This window comes from Ascaphus truei, chromosome 19 (assembly GCF_040206685.1).
Source record: "Ascaphus truei isolate aAscTru1 chromosome 19, aAscTru1.hap1, whole genome shotgun sequence".
Lineage (NCBI taxonomy): Eukaryota > Metazoa > Chordata > Amphibia > Anura > Ascaphidae > Ascaphus > Ascaphus truei.
This window is the reverse complement of record NC_134501.1, coordinates 12,334,916-12,355,251: the sequence shown is the minus strand read 5'-3', so window position 1 is coordinate 12,355,251 and position 20,336 is coordinate 12,334,916. Positions and strand designations below refer to the sequence as shown.

Sequence of the window (20,336 nt, the reverse complement as noted above, 5' to 3'; positions counted from 1 at the left end):
TATGTGAAAGTGCCCTGAAGGGGTTAAATAAATGAAGCATATGCTTGTTTGTGTATTGGTGCAGTTAAAAGCTGGCCAAAGCCAGTAACGAAGCTCCCTTATTATAAAGGCAAATGGTGAGTGAACAAATACCCTAGTGGGAAATATTAATACTTTCACATCTCTTCCTTCTGTAAGCCATAAATACTCACCTACTCTTCAGTGGAGGGTGATGAGTAGACTGACAATGAGGTGCTAGGTCCTTTATGCTAGTTAAAGAGTTGGAGATTTAGTAAGGAGTTTTATCCTGAAGGGAGGAACCATACACCTCCAAGGAACGGTTTAGTAAAACAGAAACCAGGTTAGCCAAAACCTACCTCTGACTGAATGTATCAGCAACACTATAATTAAATGCCCTTATGGATTATGCAGTATGTAGGAAAATAATTTTTAAGTCACATTTTCCTGAATAAGATATACTGTATATCGATCAGATGCCTCAATCCTAAGGGGGCTCTTGCTAATAGCAGGTAAAAAAAATGTTTAAACAACCCTTCAATGCAATTGTCTTCCTTCCAGTCAATTTCCCCTAAAGTTAAAAAAAAATATATATATATATATATATATATATACATATATATATATATATATATATATATATATATATATATATATATATATATATATATATATATATATATATATATATATATATATATATATACCTTTTGTGCAAAAATTAGTTTCTATTGTCTCCTTGTCTGCTTTGTTAAAATGTTATCTGATAGTCATTGTGTGCTACCCTTAATCTCCCTCTACCCCCCCCCTTTTTTTTATTTGTATTTAATTATTTTTTTTTAAACAAATTATGCAGCCAGCACTTGCCAAACAAAACATGACGGGCAAAGAACTCTTGTTTAACAGTCTTCCTGCTTTTGCAGCACTTCCGTGTTATCACATAACGGATCCGATGAATATTCTATAGATATACCAATGCAATTGGTTTCAATGGAAACCTTCAATGTGTATACAAATGATTTAAAGGTACTCGTTTGATTTGCATAAAAATTGTCAACCATCTGCATTTAACCCACTGACGTGGGCTCCAATAAAAACTGCCCTTTTAAAGGTGTAATCCAATATAATCAGACAGTTGATTTTTTACTGTGCCTCTGAATGTGGAAGCAAGTGTTTTTTGTCAAGCAAGTGTTTTCATTACCCTGAACTCACACAGTCCTTAATAATAATAGCATGTTCTTGTATCCTTATCAAAGAACCAATAAAGCTGTGGGGAGAGGGGCTCTGGCTGTACAAGCACTTGCTGAACGCACTGTGACCTCATAAAACCGAGTAGTCGGAGGAAATTAAATCCCTTCCTAGGGATCGCAATAAATAAAAAAATACTTGTCAGAACACCCGTTAAGCACATGAAACTCCTTCAACATGTCGGTGGAATTGGTTCTCTATGGTCTTAGGTGGGATGTTCTCTAACTGAGACGAATGGTCAAACATAAAATCCACCACATTGCAACTTGACATCTTGTGTATAGAATTGCTCATTTTTAAGGTCACTTGAGACTGCTTTTCAAAAGTTACAAGTAGGTGGTGTTCAAGCCTTTCCATTTGTTTTGCAGCCCTGTGGAATATTTGCATAAGGAGGAATAGGGGTATAAATTCCTCTTTGGGTGACAAAAGCTCATTGTTTAGAAAGGTCTGATGTAAAGGTTACGTGCCCTGGGCCACTAGTGGAAATGGCTGATAACTGGTTTTATCAGGTTGTGTGTGTGGGCAGGAGGGGTCCTGTCCTTATATAGATAGTGGAGGTGCCTACTTCCCTGGGGATTCGCCTATCAATCAACATCAAAGACTTGTTGGACTGGTTTAGGTGTGATGCGCTAGTATTCTGCCCAGCAACATTGAACAGGGAAAAAGCTAGAGAAATAGAGGTTGGCAGTCAGTGACCATTTGGCTCTCCTTGAATGAATGGCTACATCTTCATAGTTTAGTGTTAAACGTCAGACCCCCCCCATATGATCTTATCTATTAGATGCCATTTCCAACTAGTTAATCTCCAGATTCAATGGGGTAATCCTACCTTCGTGGACATGGAGTAAGGTCAGCAATCTTTAGTGACCCACGTTATCATTTTATTTCTTTGTTAAGCTTAAGTTCATTTAAAGGGAGTGGTGAGGTATTCTTAAAATAACGTGTTTAAATAAAAATGTAATCGTTTTTCGCTTTGTTTTTATTACAAATGAGTCCATTTACTTTTAAAGAAGTTCCACTAAAAAAAATATTCAGTTACAGTAAAATCAAAGCACTTACCATTCATGGTGACTGTCCCTGATTTTTGTACTTGTGGCATGTTTAAAGGGTTCCATGTGAGGGTTATTTAATCTTCCAAAATCTGTCACTTTTACGTATGTTTAAATCCTATACAGTTAGTTTGTGAACATGATGACCTGCGCCTTGGACGGTGTTTGATTTCCTTGGGCTGCTCCCACAATGTTCAACAAGTTTGCACAGGCTAAATGCCCCCTGTCTGCACTTCCCCTAATTGTCAATGGATATGAGAAGGAACGGGTGCTTGCATTGAAGGTTACAAAAAACAAGCACTTCACTGGCTTACACTCACTTAACCCTCTCCCCCATTCACTGTGACAAATTGTTGGCTGGTATTTGCAGAAGTAGAAATATTAGGATTGCAAAATGGCAATGACTTCCAGCACAAACGTGTCTGAAGCCAGCCCTGCATTTGTACACATTACGGGTAGTGTTGGTCTGGGTGAGATCTTCTGTTTCCCCTTTCGTTGTGGGGGTCCAGGAAACAGGCGCAAATCTTTTACTTGGTGGTCTGGACGCAACAGGTTTACTGCTCTTGGACGTGACACTGCAACATACCCCATAAAGCACTTATGCATCCTGTTTGTTTGCAGAACTTTGCCCTACATTAGAGCATTAACCCTTAAAGTGCACTAGTGTCCTTCCTTGAACCTTGAGAGCCATCACACCAGGAGCCTTAGGCCCCGGACATGTTTGGCGCTTGCTTGCGGAAGCTTGCATGTTTGGCGCTTGCTTGCGGACGCGCGCTCCCGCTCAGCACTGAGCCCCTACAGCCGCAATTAGAGCGGCTTTCGTAGGGGCTCACCTGCGCTTCCGCGCGCTTGCGGAAGCGCAGGTCTTAGGAGGATTTTAAATTGCCCACTCCCCATCCTGGCCCATATTCACTTCCCCTCTTTCCCCCCCCCCCCCCCCCAGGCCCATTCCTTCTGGGGGGGAGTGAGGAAGAGGGAGTGCGACAGAGGGGAGAGAGCTACAGGGGAAGCGGGGGTGAAACAGACAGGGCTCGTGAAGTGTGAAATGGTGGGGGGCTCGCAACACCCGGGGGGGGGAAGGGGGACGGCAGGCTTAACTCTAGTCCTGGGCCCTGGGAAATGTGTCTGCGGCCCTGTTCACCACACTGACACTTCCACTCACGTCACTGGCGGGCTAGTAGACCACCAGAATATGTCCACACTAAGGGTTAACCCTATATCCAAAGACTGATGAATCTGATTTATTATATTATGCATTGGCTTTGATTTATAAGTATATATTTTTGTTTTTAAATCTTTTCAAACCTGTTACGAATCAAACATTAAAGTGCCAACGTTGTTCCAAGGCTGTCCACTACTCTGCACCTTAAGAGGTTGCTACTGAATCAGTGGTGGCGACCTGTTCAAGGGTCGTTTTTATTCCCCTTGCTGAACTTGCAAACAAAAGCACAGTAAAGCTAAGAAAATTGGAGTTGGTCGTTTAATATATTTTTGTTCTAGCACGGAAGTCGGGGAGGCTGCTGTCAGAAATTCTGTGGCGGGGGTTTGCTCTTAATCGTAGGATAATTACATGATCTTGACTTCGAACAAGTAATTATCGCTTCATCCTGCACTATTTGGCACATCTGGCACTTCTGTTACTGTCACTGTGTAGCGCTCCAGATTACTAGGGAGAGTCAATATTCCAGTGATTTTATAAGCACCTTGTATCTCTTCATTTTTAGCTTATTTTTTTTTGCCAGTTTATCATGTCTTGAAAGCCCACAGTTTACATAGTGACCTTGCAACGTCCATCGGGTCAAGTTCACCTGTGAAATTGGTTAAACTGCTAGGAGGGAGATGGCATGGTTAGTACAGGTGGACAGCTCTTAACACCTGCATGATGAAATGTCTCGTTTGCTAATGATAATACTGCCAACAGTAATGTAGAAGTCCTCCTGTGGAAGGGGGTGAGACTAAGCCCCCAGGCCAGTGTGGAGAGAAAAAGATGATTTGCAGGGGGAATTAAGTTATAAAATCACATGGAAACTCTTACCGTAAAGAGGATAATTGCACGCAAGCTACAAGAATGCCCTTCATTTAATTGGTTTCTCCTGTTGAAAATAAACATGCTTCTGTATATTTGTAGAGTGATGGCTATAAAATACCCAGAATCCCTCACTGCAGTGGAAGCACTGTTTGCTAAGCGATAATGAGGAAAGACAGGGTTGCAGACCTGTCTGAAACATGCAAATGCATCGCAAGTTGTATTTTTATTCTGTCATCTTCCTTGAACAAGACTTCAATTATAACATATCAATGGGGGGTCCTCAGCACTCAAAGTAAAATTACAAAGAAAAGTACTAATAATGACAATTTAATCTGAAAAAATAGTCTTACAAAATGAACATAAAATAAACATGCAAGCTAAACCAATGGCTCAACATATTGTCTGAAATAAATTACATACATAAGAACAGACAGCACACAAATCCACAAACTGGAGGGAAAAAAACGCAGAAGATATGAACTCAAAAATAGCAACAAAAAAAGTCTGCACAGGAAATAAGAAAACCAGCGGCTAAATACTAGCTGAAGCTGGGGAGCTTGGCAACACTAGGGATAGAGCCAGGCAACGCAAGGGAGAGAGCCAGGCAACGCAAGGGAGAGAGCCAGGCAACGCAAGGGAGAGAGCCAGGCAACGCAAGGGAGAGAGCCAGGCAACGCAAGGGAGAGAGCCAGGCAACGCAAGGGAGAGAGCCAGGCAGGCAACACAGGGGCCGGGCTTTTTGCGCAAACCCTTCATTAGGCCCGTTCCCACAGCACCCTACTGGACGATGGTGCTTCCTTCAGATAGTCCTTGAAAAGCGAAGTCAACCGCATGTCACCTCAGTGCCTTCCCCAAATCAATAGAAGCTCTGCATGTTTTTTTGTTTTTAAGGTTCTTTGGTACAAAAAGTTTTTTGTTACATTTTCAATAGGGTGGGGGGGGCGGGTACAGAAAGTAAAAAGGGGGAAGGGGCAAACATTATCTATACACATCTATAACAATGTACTGGCTTATTTTTGAAGATGGATAAAACAACATATTTAAATACTTCAACTACCAGACAACATCATTGATTAATCTCTACACTTTTACAGAAAAATAGGACTTTAGAGGACCACTTTTAAACATCCTCTAGTTGGCTTTTCCAGATGGATTTATTTAGAATTAATTTCCATATGTATTCTAAATTTCAAAATCCAAAACACTAACCTAGAACTTCAGACATTTAAACATTTATCCAAGACTCCGAAATCTTAAAAAATGATCTAATTTTATGGCGCAGGAGGGCTATCAGCCTCTCCATCCTCATGACCTCGTTTGTTCTCACAACAGAGCACTGTGCAATAGCAAACGCGCCTGAGCGTGCGCTGCCTCCCTCCTCTTTCTCACCCATCTTCTCTTTTTCTCATCTCCCTTCTGTTCCTCTCACCTGGCATCGGTGCAGCAGAGGAAGACAGCGGGTAGATACAGCAGGAGAAGAGGACAATGTGAGTGGCACAGGAGAACGGCCGGCGAGGTGCTGTAGCAGCGGCAGACACCGAAAGTCGGTAAAGACTTTCGGGTCGGACCGCTGAGGTGTGCGCTTCCCCGGCCATTCTCCTGTGCCGTCCTTTTACGCTCACATGATCCTCAGTGCTCTTCTCCTGCCGGCTGCTGTCTTCCTCTTCTGCAATCGCCACCCGCCCTACTCGCCAGCGGCTAATATCAACTCGCTGCGGGAGAGCGTAATTGTTGAACCCTGGGTATAACTGTTGCATGCGTTAAGCAGGTGGGAAAGGTACCCGAGTAGAGGGAGTATTTGAAAATGTGAGTGTAGGGTTTAGAGTATCAGCGATAGGTTTGAAGGGAGGGAATGGGATCTAGAGGGCAGAAGAGAGCAGGTGCGACACATCCACCTCTGTTAGGCACGTTTTATAGTGCCGGGCGCATGCGCGGAATTTTAGTTGGCTGGCGTCAGTCAGCCTTTCTATACAAGGGCCGCGCACGGCAGGGAGAGGGGAGCCGACAGGCAGCGGCGAAGATGAGGAAAATAATCTTTTCGCGCCTGTCTGTCTGCACAAATCTAATACATTTGTTATTTTTACCAATGTTTTTTTAATAAATAATAAATTACACATAAACCAACACAGAGGTTTAGGAAGAGGTGGAGGATAAAGAGGGGATGTCTTTGCCGAACAGAATCCACGTATGTCTTGATATAGTCCTTACGTGAAATGGAGGAAGAAAAACAGATTACAGACGTAGAGTCAAAGGCACAGAGGCGGCGTGGGTTAGATTTGTGGGTGTTGATTAGTGAAGAAAAGCCGGTTTGTTTAGCCTGGGAGAGGATACATTTGTAGTGAAGGAAGTCTGGGAGAGTATGAGATTTCCTCCAGATTCGTTCAGAGGAGCGAGTGCAGGAACGGAGCATGCGTGTGTGGTAGGTTAGCCAGTTTCCGGTGTTAGAAGGGTGAGAACGACAGAGCAAAAGCAGAGCACGTAGATCAAGAGAGGCTAGGGCAGAGTTGTATTTCATTGAGGGGGAGAGGAGAAAAGCTGGACAGTTGAGCCTAAAAGGGAGGGATAGGAAGTGTTCAGTAGTGGCAGATTGAAGAGGGTGAGCCCCATGCCTCCACCCCTGGCATCAGCGGGTTACTGCTCTGCAGTGTTATTATGCTTGCCTAAGCACTTATGTCCGTGCTGGTGGTTGTACCATTAACTAAAGTAGTGGTAATGTAGTTTATCTTCCAACACGAGGATCCGTCTTGTAGAGCCACACATTTATTAATGTAATTCACTATCAATTGTACCACCCGTTATAGGTGGCTTTAGGGATTAAAATCGGGCACATTATTACACCAGATATTTTAGGATATAGATATCATACACTACTCCAAACAGTTTAATTCTACTTTAGGGTGTAATGGCTATAATCACCTTCCCGCCTGTCAGTCTCCCGTGGCACTAGCTAATAGGGGTCATTACTGTATCATCGCTAGCTAAATTAGCTTTAGGTACTTTAGGTGCTTTTCATGAACCTGCACAGTGTCCTTTATTATTATGCACAGTGGCACGCATGTCTTGATTCATCCAATTCCCACAGTCAATGTGGGCAAGCTATTAGCGGCTCTACTTTCCCCTTCCCTTCCACATCTGCAGCATTCATTTCTGCCGCACCGGTATTGTTAACACATTTCGCTGAACATTGCAGGAGCTACTTGCTTTTATCATTCTGTAGCCGTATAATTCATGCCTCTATACTCAGAAGGGTTGGGGTTGATCCTTTCAAACCTCCATTTACTAATGTACACTGTACTATAATGAGGTTTTTGACCTTGTGTAAGTGTCCCTTTTATTTTCTATTGATTTTTAAGGACCTATTTAAGTGTTTTAAGTTATAAACTATATATTTGCGTGTCAGGGACTTTCTCTATACTTATTATACCTGACTTCTGTAGTTACACTATATCACACATTTTGTATGCGGTTGGCGAGTGTTAGGGGGCTTTTTTCTCTTTGTCCACTCCCCTCTCTTTAGGGGCAGGACTTAGAGTATCTGTAACTATTTATCTGGGGATAAAATAAAATGTAAATCTATTGTTGGAGTGTGTGGAGTGATTGCTTCACTTTGGTCCTGAGCGACACTAAACCTTTTAAAGCTGCAGTTCAGGCTCCCGCGTGTTTTTTTTTTTTTTTTTTTACTTCAATAGTTTCATGTGGGCAATCTCTAATTACCTAAAAAAACTGCATAGCTGCCGGTCAATTCGTTCTCTGTCTCTTGATTGGCAAAGTTTGGCGACATCTTTAAATATGGGGAATGTAAATCGTTGCTATAGGAACAAGCATGCTTGTTAAAATAGAATACAAGAAAATTGGTCTTTCAAAGTTGTTTTTTTAAACAGAAAATGCTAAAAGTATTTTTTTCTTGCTACAGAACTGATTTATTAAAAAAAACACACATGCAGGATATTGCCTGAACTGCAGCTTTAAAACGTGAGAGCACACCAAGCTCTTTCCTCTGCTCGGATTTCTGGCTGTAATTCTGCCTGGCTTCCCACTGTTTCCCGGATCCTTTGAAATACAGTAGTGTGTGAGCGGAAGACCTGCAAGTCACCGTTTTCTGTTTCCTCAAGCAGTTGGCAGTGCTATTTTTAGTGTTCAGATTTGGGCTCCTGCCTAGACATAGCTCTGACGCGGTGTGTTGGTAATGAAACAAAATTGCTTTTGCCCCCCTTCTATACAAAGCTTCCTAAACAATCTGAGAAGAAAAGTGGTTGGCATGTAGATTAGTTTAGTTCTATTAAATCTTCTATTAACTCATGGCTATGCGGGGAAAGTTTGATATTGGGTAGCTTAGAATACCTTTTATAGTATCTGTACAATCCTTTAGGCCGTGGCCAGGGTCTAGATGCGCGCGCTTGCTCGGCGAGTTTAAATACGTTTTATCTGATGGACGCGTCCTACGTGCTTGAGGAGACACAATTTTTTTCTGCGTGATGTCGCGTCACATGACGAGGTAAGAGGCAATTACAGAACAGCAGCCCCAAACACCAATCAGATGGAGCTGAGGCTCTGACATCATGCCCCCTTCCTGTCTGCGGCACCCCCCCCCCCCCCCATGCTTGCCCCCTCCCCCCGTGAGCACGCAGTGAGCAGGACACCCAATCGCTCCTGCTCGGGCAGACGGTGACGTCATGCTTCGTGAGTGCGCGTCTCCTCAACCTGGCCGCAGCCTTAGGACCCAGAGTGTGACTCTTCATATTGAAAAGCTATTCTCCAAAAATGTATTTGCTCTGATTTTAATTAATGCCGTTTGTTGTTCTTATGCATGTAAAATACAATGCAAACATTGTTCTATCTACACAGTCTAGGTGTGTTCTACTTTAGTGATCATTTAATCTGTCTCTCATATACATTGCCCACTATATAAACATGTGGGTGTAATGCTCAATTGTTCTTTTAATATTCCTAACACTGTAATCCCAGTTTGCAAAAAAGATTGAGCGCAATTTAATGTAGTTTCCTTCAACAAATGTAATTAGAGGGACTTAAGGCTGCACACCAAGCAATATCCTACATGGTTTTTTTTTTTTAAATCGTTTTTTTTTTTTAATTGTTTTTTTTAAACAACTCTGACATTTTTAATTTATTATAATGTAACAAGCCTTTTTTGTTTCTATAGCAACCATTTACAAAGTCACATCCTCTTCTGAAACGTGCTCTGGCACTCCCATTTCTGAGCCCTGCCCTCTCTAGCAGTGCACCAATTGTATCTAGTGCAGAGGTTTCTAACTTTTTTGGGGGTTAAGGAACCCCAAGTGACCTGAGGAATCCCCAACCATCTCTAATAGTATGTCTGAGATCAGATGCATTGTAAGGAACCCCAACTCTCTCTAATAGCGCCTCTGAGATCAGATGCATTGTAAATTCTTCTGTATTTGGTACAATTTTCTAATGACCAAAAAATTGCAGGGAACCCTTCAGGGATTCCCGGGGAAACCAAGGGCACCTAGAAACCATGGTTGAAAAACACTGATCTAGTGACTGCCTGGTCACATGATCTTCCCCACAGAACTTTGCATTTTGGGTCCTCTTCTGTTGCACTGACAAACATTTAGTGAACCCCCAAGCTGAGTGTTCGCTGATCGATTGGCAACTTAGCTAATTACTTATTGTACAGATTTGTATTGATGCACATATTAAATGGGGGGAAGGAAATGGCAGCTTGGAATGCTGCTTTAAAGCATACATTGAAGTTCTTGAACAATTTTTTTATTTTCTTTGGAAATTAATAATTAATTTCAACTTGTTAGTAGTAAATTGAATGTTGACTCAACCTCTAGCCCAGTGCAACATTTTCTAGGGGGGGTGGGGGTGGAAATAGGGGATGGTACTTAGAGGCCCCGCACTCTTCCTCAAAGCATTTTAATTAAATGCCAGGGGAGTGCGCGCACAAGGTCTCTAGGTCACTTACGTGGTCTCCGGCGACTCCAGGCGACACGAGGCATCAAATGATGCAGCGGGGTCACATGACGTGATGTCAGGAGACGCTGGGTAAGAGGAGTAGTGGGGGAGAGCAGGCAGGGGGGTGCAGACTAAATAGTTTGTGCACCCCTGGTCTAGCCCACCTTATTCCTATAACAGGGCTGATGAGCAGGGGGCTTTGCCCATGCAAACACCTGTTCAGCCCAGTGATATATTCTGTAGGAAATAAGATGGCGATGGCCCCTTAGGCATTTTATAATTTCCAAAGAGACGAGAACAGTAAAATATTTACTTTTAGCACAGTTAGGCTGTGATTATACCAAAAATCGCACGGTGTGACAGAGCATGCCTGAAAAATAAAATAAAACAAACCAATACCAGTGCACATACCAAGCGCAACGTAAGCGCCGCGCCGTACTGCAAAGCGTTTCTCGAGCAATTTGAGATTTTGTTATTCACACACGACGGCCGCATCACGTGATTTGCACGGCCAATCACAATGCATCAACCAACCAATCTGGCCATGTCACCCTGCAGTAGCGCTACAAATCTCTTTGGCCCCGCTCACAAAGCACGCTAAACGACGTGCGCGCGTTCGTCACAGATGCCTGGCGGCCAATGGTTTGGCATGTTCACTTGTAGCACGGCGACGTCACTACGATGACGTCACTACGATGACGTCACCGGATCGCTTTGCAGCTCTGCAGTTTTCGGTATCATTGTGGGCTTGGATTAGTTTAAGATAATTCTTGACACGATTGAGTTTTGTTTTGGCTGACTGCGTGGGACTAAACCTCGTTAAGATGAGTTACTATAAGCTGTATGCAGCTTTGAATACCCACCACCTTGGTTCTCTGTGTCCCAGTACTTGGCAAACCTGGCCAAGAGCCTCGGGCTCGGCTCCTGAAAGAAAGATTGTGCTGCTTTTTCTTGTGTAGTGCAACTAAAATCGGCGGCGTGCGCTTCACACTGGCGTTCCGCCTCTGTGTAAAGATCTGTTGGCACCAGCTGCCTCTCAACATATCCACTGCCTTTTCATGCTTCAGTAGAAAACGTGCTGCAGCGTGTGGGCGGCTGCATGAGGGGAATCTGTCTGCAAACTCTTCCTACCTCGTCTGCCTTGTACTACGAGGTCCCAGCACAGCAGCTGGGTACTTGGTTATTTTATCTGTTGGATAATATGTCACGTTAAGCCTTCTGGCTCTCTAGTAGGATTGTCCTGCTATGATGTGGTCTTGCTGTGGTTTTGATTATGCCCCATGGGCAGGTTAAAACTTTGTGTATTGCAGGTCGCTTTGGGGTCGACCTACTTTTTGAGACATTCTGGCAAGATATCATGAAGTATGTCTGTCCAGAAAGGGTTTGATGCCTAACCACTTAGCATTATAATGATATAGCCAGCAGAGGTAACCTGAGAGTTAAAATAAAAAAGTTTTTTTTTTAACCATTAGTTGTTCCTTTAGGTATCCAAGAACGAATTTCTGCTGCCTGGTATAAAACGTGTCCTATTTTTGTTTTTATGGATCAATATATTAACTTAGACAAGCCTCGTTAATACTCATGTCTTATAGAAGCAATTCACTCGAACACCCTTCTTTTTTTATGGTTTGGGGTGGGGGGTTCTCCAGAGCTGAAACGCTCATCTCCGTGGACCCCCCTGGTTCTGGAGATATTTATTGGTGATATATGTATTACTGGCTTTTAAAGGGGATATAAATTGCTGTGCAAAATTGGTGGCCATCACAGATGTTGCCGCTTCTGATTTGGCCTGGGATCTGTCCCCCATTTTGTTTCCCTTGGAAGGAGATTTAAACCCAATAACTTTACCGTTGAGTAACTTGGGAACTGAGGGTCCCTGAATCTGAAAAGGTGGGGGTTTTGGTTGTGGGGGACCCCCTCTGGCTTCCATCTTGTCAAACAAAAACAAACTCCTTTATGAAGCTGTTTTCCCACCTCCATGACCAGGGTAGAATGGACCAGTCACCGCGTGCTGCAGTGCACTTTGTTCCGTGCCACGAACAGATTACACATGCAGCCATTCACGAATTCTTCCCCCCCCCCCCCCCCCCCCAGCTCTGCTTTCTGAAGTCACACCCATGTGCGGTGTGTAGCGACACACAAGCCATTGTGGTGGGAGTGCTGCTTCTTGGTGTGTGCCTGCAGCGAAATGCTGCGTTTAACATGTAATTGCAATTTATTTTGGCCCTATGATGGCACCTTTAGGTGGGGCTGTGTGGTTCTATGTGGCAGTGGTGTTGAAGTTTCCATTTCTCAGTGATTTCAGCTGATATCCTGCTGTGCGTGGGGGTTGCTCTAGGTTTAAGATTCCTATGATGTTCTGTTAGCTGAGCTTTCAATCCCTGCTTTTGATGTGAGGATTTGCTGATCTGCCAGCCCTGATGTGGGATCAGCCGAGCTCTTGTTCTTAGACTAAAGGTACCTGATACTGAGCAGGGAAAAAGAGCAGATCTGAGAAAATACATTTTTGTTCATGGGACACGTTTATATTGAGCATGGATGATAGCTCCAGTGTAACATGTAAGAATCGCTGGTTTTCAGACCTGAAATAAACGCAATACTTTCACCAGAGCATTAAAAACCAGTTTTGATTATAGGTACAAATGTAGGTTATTGCACTCATTGATGCGTTATTCTGTGATAATCTGCGTTGCTGCCATGGAACCATATTGAAAATGTGATATTCTGCATTGTAATACAAAATTCTGTGTTATGAGTGGGGTACAGTGAACTTTGCTACATCTGTATGTCTACCACAATATACAGACGCTATGCTATTAGTATGTGGTGGTACTTTTCAGTAGCACGGGGCTCTATCGTATAAACAAACATTGAAAGTAAGGTATTACGGAAATGTCATTATCCTCCAGTACTTTGGCAGCATTCCTGTTAAATTAATTCTACCAATGTTGGGACTAATGTTGTTTTCTCTCCTTTGCAGGCTGATAACGAGATCTCCTCAGACTGTAACCATGTAAGTACCGTAGGTTGTATGCGCAGTACAGTTATTTATCAAATATTTTACCAGGAAATACATGGAATTAACTAGTTTTCAAGTATGGCCTGTTTATAGCACAAATACTGAAATACACCCGTTTTTTTTTTAGGATTTAAATTCCCAGGCCTAACTTTTTAACAAGGCCTCGGATGAAATACAGGCTCCGACTTTCTGTATGGTACCAAGTCTTTGTACACCTTAAGGCAGGGATGGGCAACTCCAGTCCTTGAGTGCCACCAACAGGTCAGGGTTTAAGGATCTCCTTGTTTCGGCACAGGTGGCTCAGACATTGAGCCACCTGTGCTGAAGCAGGGATATACTTGTAACCTTGCCTGTTGGTGGCCCTTGAGGACTGGAGTTGCCAATCCCTGCCTTAAGGCCTGGTAATATTTTCTGTGCTAGAAGCTCTGATACACCCGAGTACCACAACTTCTGGCCTTGTAACAGGCTATTTGGGCAGCAGTCTGTTTGCTAGTTGTCGCTGGATGAGCAGAACCTATCTCCCCTAGAAAACTAGCAAACGTGACATGACGTTCCCCCAGACACATTGGCCCCTGGAGTGCTGACATGTGACGTTCACAGAACAGCTTACGTGCACTGTAAGGGTTAATGTGCATAGGTCCTAAGACGGGGGGGTGGGGGGGTGGCCAACTCCAGTTCTCAAGGGCCACCAACAGGTTAGGTTTTAAGGATATCCTTGCTTCAGCACAAGTGGCTGTCAGAATGACTGAGCCACTGGGTGCTGAAGAAACTATATCCTAAAATGACCCGGTGGTGGTCCTTGGGGACTGGAGTTGGCCACCCATATGGCTAAGATATGCTAAGGCCTCGGCCATGTTTCCTGCTTGTGTGCTGATGCGGGTGCTTTCCCTGGCCTTGCAGTTGCTTGCCCTGCACGCCGTCAGGGGGCGGGCCAGTGGCGTCACGGAGCTGGTTCGTCCTCATTGGGCGAACCGCTCACGTGACCGGCCCTGCGCTCCGGCAAGTGCTTGATTTTTAAAATGACCTAAGACCTACGCTTCCGCGCGCTTGAGGAAGCGTAGGCGAGCCCCTACTAAAGCCGTTCTCATTGCGGCTGTAGGGGCTCAGTGGCAAGCATGAGCGAGCGTCTGCACGCTTCAGCACGCAAGCAGGTAACATGGCCGAGGCCTAAGGCTGACTTTGATTTAGTAAATTGTGGCCTATATATTTGACCAATCGTTACTGTCCAGCAACTGAAGAGACTCGCGTGGGCAGAACCAGATCTGACACTTTTTGCTTAAATTGTTGTCCACTGTAAATATATGCCAACCTCTGCATAGCTTATTTCCTAAATATGAATCTGTTCAGATGTAACTCCTACTGTATGTTTCTGCCCAGAAATAAGGAAGCTTCAAGTAAACTTGTTCTAATGCTAACAATGTGGACTTTAATCTTTAACTTATCTGAAACTATTCTAGCGTGTTGGCAGCAGCTGTCGGGTTATGTCAGTATGAGGAAAGAATTGCTCCGTTGAAGTGTAATTATTCCACATAATTAAACCTCCAAGTATCTTATTGCACTTTATAATGTTAAATTACCAGTGCGGCCTTCATTGTAGGAATGTAATTCTATGCTGAGAATGTTTCACTATAAAACTGCATTTTCAAAAGCGCTCCCCAAAAAGGTGGAATCCCACCTGTTTGACTCCTTCCTTTCAGTGGAAACTTTTGTTTAAAATGTCTTCCACCCCACCACTACCAGTAGGGCAATTGGCCTATAATTGTAATGGTAAAAAGCTGTTTTGTATGAGCGCTTTTTCTGTTTGGTTACCCAATGGTCTTATGTTGAAATGCTTTAAGATTCCCTCTGCTCCCGATTTCTCGCTTGGTCCATGCAGCAGTTTGAAGTTTGTTACAGCCGCTGCAATATTTTGTGTTGAACCATTGAGCACTAAACTACACTGTAATACATTTCAGCAAGTCATCTGGTTAATGCTTTACTCCATCTGTGTCCTATAGCTGTTAGATCTTGTGCCAACACTGCTCTTGACTTAAAAGCCAATAGCACATCTGCGGTTGCACCTTTAGCCCTGTTTCAATGCAGCAATCCCTGACCTTGTACACTGCTTTTCCCTACACTCCTTGGAGCTTTAAAGGTGCAGTACCTCCAATATGACCAATTTTCAACGTGAGCTCAATATGTAGCCCTTTCAAGTGGCTATACCTTTTGCTTTCTTTTTGTGTTTCTCTTTACTAGGGTTGAAGCAGGGGGTCTCCAGTGATGAACAGTGTTGATTTCGGCTCTGGGGACCTCCTGCTTCCCGAGATGCTTACATCTGAAGGGACTGCCGGTAGCAGCTCCAGCTGGACACAAAATGTCTCTTCCGTCTGACCTTTAAACAGTATTGAGATACCAGCATCACCTTTTAAATGGAAGTATCTCGGGGAGCATGGGGTCCCCAGAGCTGAAATTAATGCGATTCAGCTCCAGAGAACCCCTACTTCCTACCCAGGAAGAAGACTGTTTTTTTTTTTGGTTTTTAAGACCCATGATTAGTCGTAATTAAAAAAAAAATTGACTGTTTTAATATTTTCATTATTTGTAAAGGGCCAACGCCTGTAGTAGATTGTTCACATAGCAACTAGTGCTGTTTATTTTCACTTTTACTACAAATGATCTTTTCAGAATAAAATGCCTTGATCTTCTCCGATAAGGGTCTTTGAGATTTACTGATGTCATGAAGTAAGGGGGATTAGTAACCGTATTCAGGTTTTGAACTAAAAAATTAAGGATTAAAACAGTTTAAAAAAAAGTCAGTGAGTAGGAGACAAAAACTAGAGGTAAAAACAGACACCGTTTGTACAGTATTGGGAAGAGAAATGAACCTGTAGAAGGGATTGCCCCTTTAAGTGTGTGATACATTGTATTTTCTTCTGTTACCTGCAGCTGCTATGGAATTATAAACTGAATCTGACAAAGGACCTCAAGTTTGAGTCGGTGGCAAAGGAGATCTGCAAGTCTACTCTGTCTGGGGTGAGAGCAGCACACGTTTACTTTTCAGGCTCAACTACCATATTTTGTTTATTTTTTTAAAGAATGCATTAAAACTTGTTAATAGCAGATATTATGGGAACTTTGACACCATGCTTGTCTTCCTATAATAACCTTAAAACTGCACTCATCATAATTATTTTTTGCATAATCAAAACAAAGAATCCCACAGAGCGGGACCGTGCTGTACCTAACTGAGGGACCCCTTGGTTTCAGACGCATTTACTTTTGTTTATATGCTGGGAAGAAGCAAGCTGTCCTCCTGCGTCGTTCAATAGGAAGCTGCCATGTCATGTTCTGATGACACAGCCACTTTAAATAGGCCCATGGGAGTGAGGCTTGGATGGCAGCCATATTGATTTCCCAAAAGGTACCAGATACACATACACGCGCGCGCCCCCATCTCTGGTACAGAGGGGAAGTCATGGTTGAACATTTGAGGACCAAGTGGTTCCGATTCTGTTCAATATTCAAGTATGGAGGATCGCAGCTTTAAACTGCTGTGCACCTTTTGTTGCCTGTACCATTTTAGAGTTTAAATACAGCAAATACATTTCAAACATGCTTGGTGTGGATGAGTTTCAAATATGGCCATTTTGACCATATTTTAGTGCATACTGCAGAACTGTAAATCGGGGATCTTCAACGGACATTCCGCCGGCCAGATCCAGGCCACAAAGGGTCCTGAGGTGGTCCTTGTACTCTGTCCCTGGTCCTTTCATACCAGTGGTTTAGGCATCTAAGTGCAGTTTTTTGCACAAACGCACTTCTAATTTAAGGTTTAATATATAGTGCTAGGGTGTGCCCTGGCTGAAATATCCTTTTTCATGCATCAAATAAAATAACAGTAAACTTGTGACCTTTTGGGAAAACTAGTTGGGGCCCTGCTGTAAACTATACATGGTTTGAGTTATTTTCCTTGTCCCAGTGATTTAATTGTCATGGCAAACCAATCTATATTCTGTTTATGTTTAAACGAGACCCGATTATCACTACACTATTTTAGGAAATTAAAACAATATTGGCTAGTAGCAGTGCTTTGTTGGATATTAAGCTTCATCACCATCATCACTTACGTTGCCAGCATATCCTACAACACAGGAAGACGATAACAATCTTATATACGCATAAGCAGTGTTCGACAAACCTATACATTTGCTCGCCCCGGGCGAGTGGATTTAACCCCCGGGCGAGTAAATATTGGCCCAAGCAGCACACATTTGGTACTAGGTGGCGAGTAGATTTTTTTGTGTGGCGAGTAGATTTTTTGGTGATTTGTCAACCACTGCGCATAAGTATTGTTTTTTTTTAAACAATATATTGGTTAAGTAAGTTCCTGTTCCTACAAGACTACAGTCTGTATGTAAAGCAGTGGCGAGAGGATACAAGATGTTTTGGGCGAGGAGATTGGGGTTCTGCAAGTCTAGCAGGTTGGGGTTCTGCAAGTCTAGCAGGTTGATCACTTCGGATTAGGTTACAGGAATCCTGGTGAAGGAAAGGTGAGGATATCGAGGGATCATTTATTCTGAAATGCAAGCAGAATTTTCTGCTGATAGTTTGACTTTACTACGAGACTTGCCCACACAAACATGGTATTAAATTAAAGCACATGCTCAATTGGCATGTTAATGAAAAGAAAATAATACAAAAATGACCATTGCTAAGAAATCCTAAAACTAAAGCGATCGGTTTGTCGGAAGACCTGTGTATAGTAGACTACTGCCATGTGACTTTATGGGCTGTGGCTCGATCGGCTTCTCTAGTGCTCGACGAGTGGACCTCCTACTGCAATTTATATTTCCGTAATACAATCGATAAATGTCCTGAATGTTTCACGTGCTAAACCAGTTTAATCGGTGAGCCCAGAAGAGATATATTTTGGGAAGTTTGCAGATGTATGTAATTTTTGTGGGGGAGCGGTGCTCTTACAATCGGTTGTGCTTATCAGTAAGTAGTTGTGCTTCTCCGCAGCTGAAGGAATGTGCCGACGAGATTCCTGGGAAGGGATATGTGGTTTCCTGCCTGGTGGATCACCGTGGGAATATCACGGAGTACCAGTGCCACCAATACATCACCAAGATGACCGCCATTACCTACAGCGACTACCGGCTAATCTGCGGCTTTATGGACGACTGCAAGGCTGAAATCAACAACTTGAAGTGCGGCAGCATCCGGCCTGGTGAAAAGGTAACTAGGGTTGGGCAGCGACACAAAATCTCATAACTATCTTAAGAAATGTATCATGAAAGATATTTAGCCCGATATCCATCTGTTCAATAGGGGGAAATACATTCTTTTGAAATTAATGTTAAAATACATTTGGCAGGTATTTAGCTTTAATATTTACACGTTAAAGATGTGATCTAAGTAGATTTGTACCGTAGCCCAAAATGAGTAGACCCGGGAAGTGATGGAGAGGAAAGAGCCAGGTGGGTCCCGGCCCTTCGTGAAGCCCTCCTCCCGTCCCCGTCCCCCCCCTCCCAAAGGAGTAGCGAGGATAAGCATCTGAAAATGTAGGGCTATTTTATTTACTGTGTACAGCGATGTGGTTGTGTGACTGTCTATGACGTGATTCATGTGAATGGACTCCGCCCTCCGCCCCAATCCCATGATTTATTGTTGTAGCCCCCCTCCCTTTTTCTTTTATGTACCCTGCAACCAAAATCAACGAGAAACACATTTGCGTTTCAAAAAAAAAAAAAGAAAGGATGTTATCTATGTATAACTTATATTTTATAATGTAGAATACGACCTATCCCAGCAAATCAGAGAATGGATTGATGGAAGGGGCAAACCGATCCTCTGGTTAAGGAGGGTTCGGGATTAAAGGATGTGTGCTGGGATCCTTTCTACGCAGAGCCTCCTTATACTGGGCATACCACAAACTGGGTTATTGATAAACCTCTTTGTATGGTAACGCACAAAGCATGGCACTCTTTCTGAATGGGCTTAACCCAGTGCCAGTCTACTACTTTGTTATTGATTAGGAGGTTGGCAATGCATTACACTTTTTCTGCCGATATAAAAGTGAATTGCTCTATCTAAATCAGTGTCCTTTGAAAGGCAATGTATAGAATTACACAAGTTGCTTACATTTTAAAAAATATACTGTTTTTTCATGTTATTTAGTGACCACTTTAGTGTCTTCTAGTCTTTGGCTATTGTTTTTGTACTTGGGTTGAAGTTCAGTACTAGCGTTACGGTATTTAGAACTACCGTTGAAGACCCCTCTAGCAAATGAAGGGTTTAGGTGCGCAACAGACACCACCCAGTAATTACTGAAGATGATGAATTTGGGCACCTCGTTGATGGTGCCACAAAAGCTGCCATTTCAGCCTATTAAGTCATTGAGCTTTGCATCTGAGCTATGTCATACCTCTCTGTCCATGCATCCATACTCACTCTTGGTCTCCCTCTGTCCTTTTGTGCAGGACCCTCACTCTCAGGGCGAGGTGGTGGCCTGCCTGGAGAAGGGCATTGTATCGGAGGCGGAGGAGTCTGACCCACAGACGCGCGTTTCTGATAAATGCAAGCAGGCCATATTGCGTGTGGCAGAACTGTCTTCAGATGATTTCCACCTGGATCGTCATCTCTACTTTGCTTGCCGAGATGACCGCGAGCGCTTCTGTGAGGCTGTGAGTACCTAGCACACCTACACTTCTAAAATGCAGCTTTGACACAACTTGCATGTGATTTGTATATATGGGATTTGGGAGTCTCCAGGGTTTTTAATGCATCATAGTCAAAAATTAGAAACATTAAACCATTGAAAAATACATTTTTTTTTCTGTTCGAGAAATATATATTATTTTTAATGGGCCTCCTAATTACTGATGTTACATTTTTAAGATGCATAAGTTTGAAGTCATAACTCCTTTTAATCATCACTTCTGTATCTAAAAAAAAGTCAATAACTGATGTAAATGTGTATTCAGCAGAATATACAAACGTCACAATCCTTGGGGCAACAAGTCATCTCACCAGTAGTGCAGTGTTTCCCCTTGGTATAGGCATTATTGTG

General features: G+C 43.1%; 1 protein-coding gene across 1 annotated transcript in view; it reads left to right on the top strand.

Annotated features, from left to right (window-relative positions):
* GLG1 (golgi glycoprotein 1) overlaps window positions 1–20,336 on the top strand; it is a 65,722-nt gene that overhangs the window by 22,462 nt on the left and 22,924 nt on the right. Inside the window, exons 2-5 of the mRNA XM_075576607.1 lie at window positions 13,247–13,279; window positions 16,211–16,297; window positions 18,287–18,502; window positions 19,747–19,950. Coding sequence (XP_075432722.1) covers window positions 13,247–13,279; window positions 16,211–16,297; window positions 18,287–18,502; window positions 19,747–19,950 — 540 coding nt within the window. The remainder of the gene's footprint in view (window positions 1–13,246; window positions 13,280–16,210; window positions 16,298–18,286; window positions 18,503–19,746; window positions 19,951–20,336) is intronic.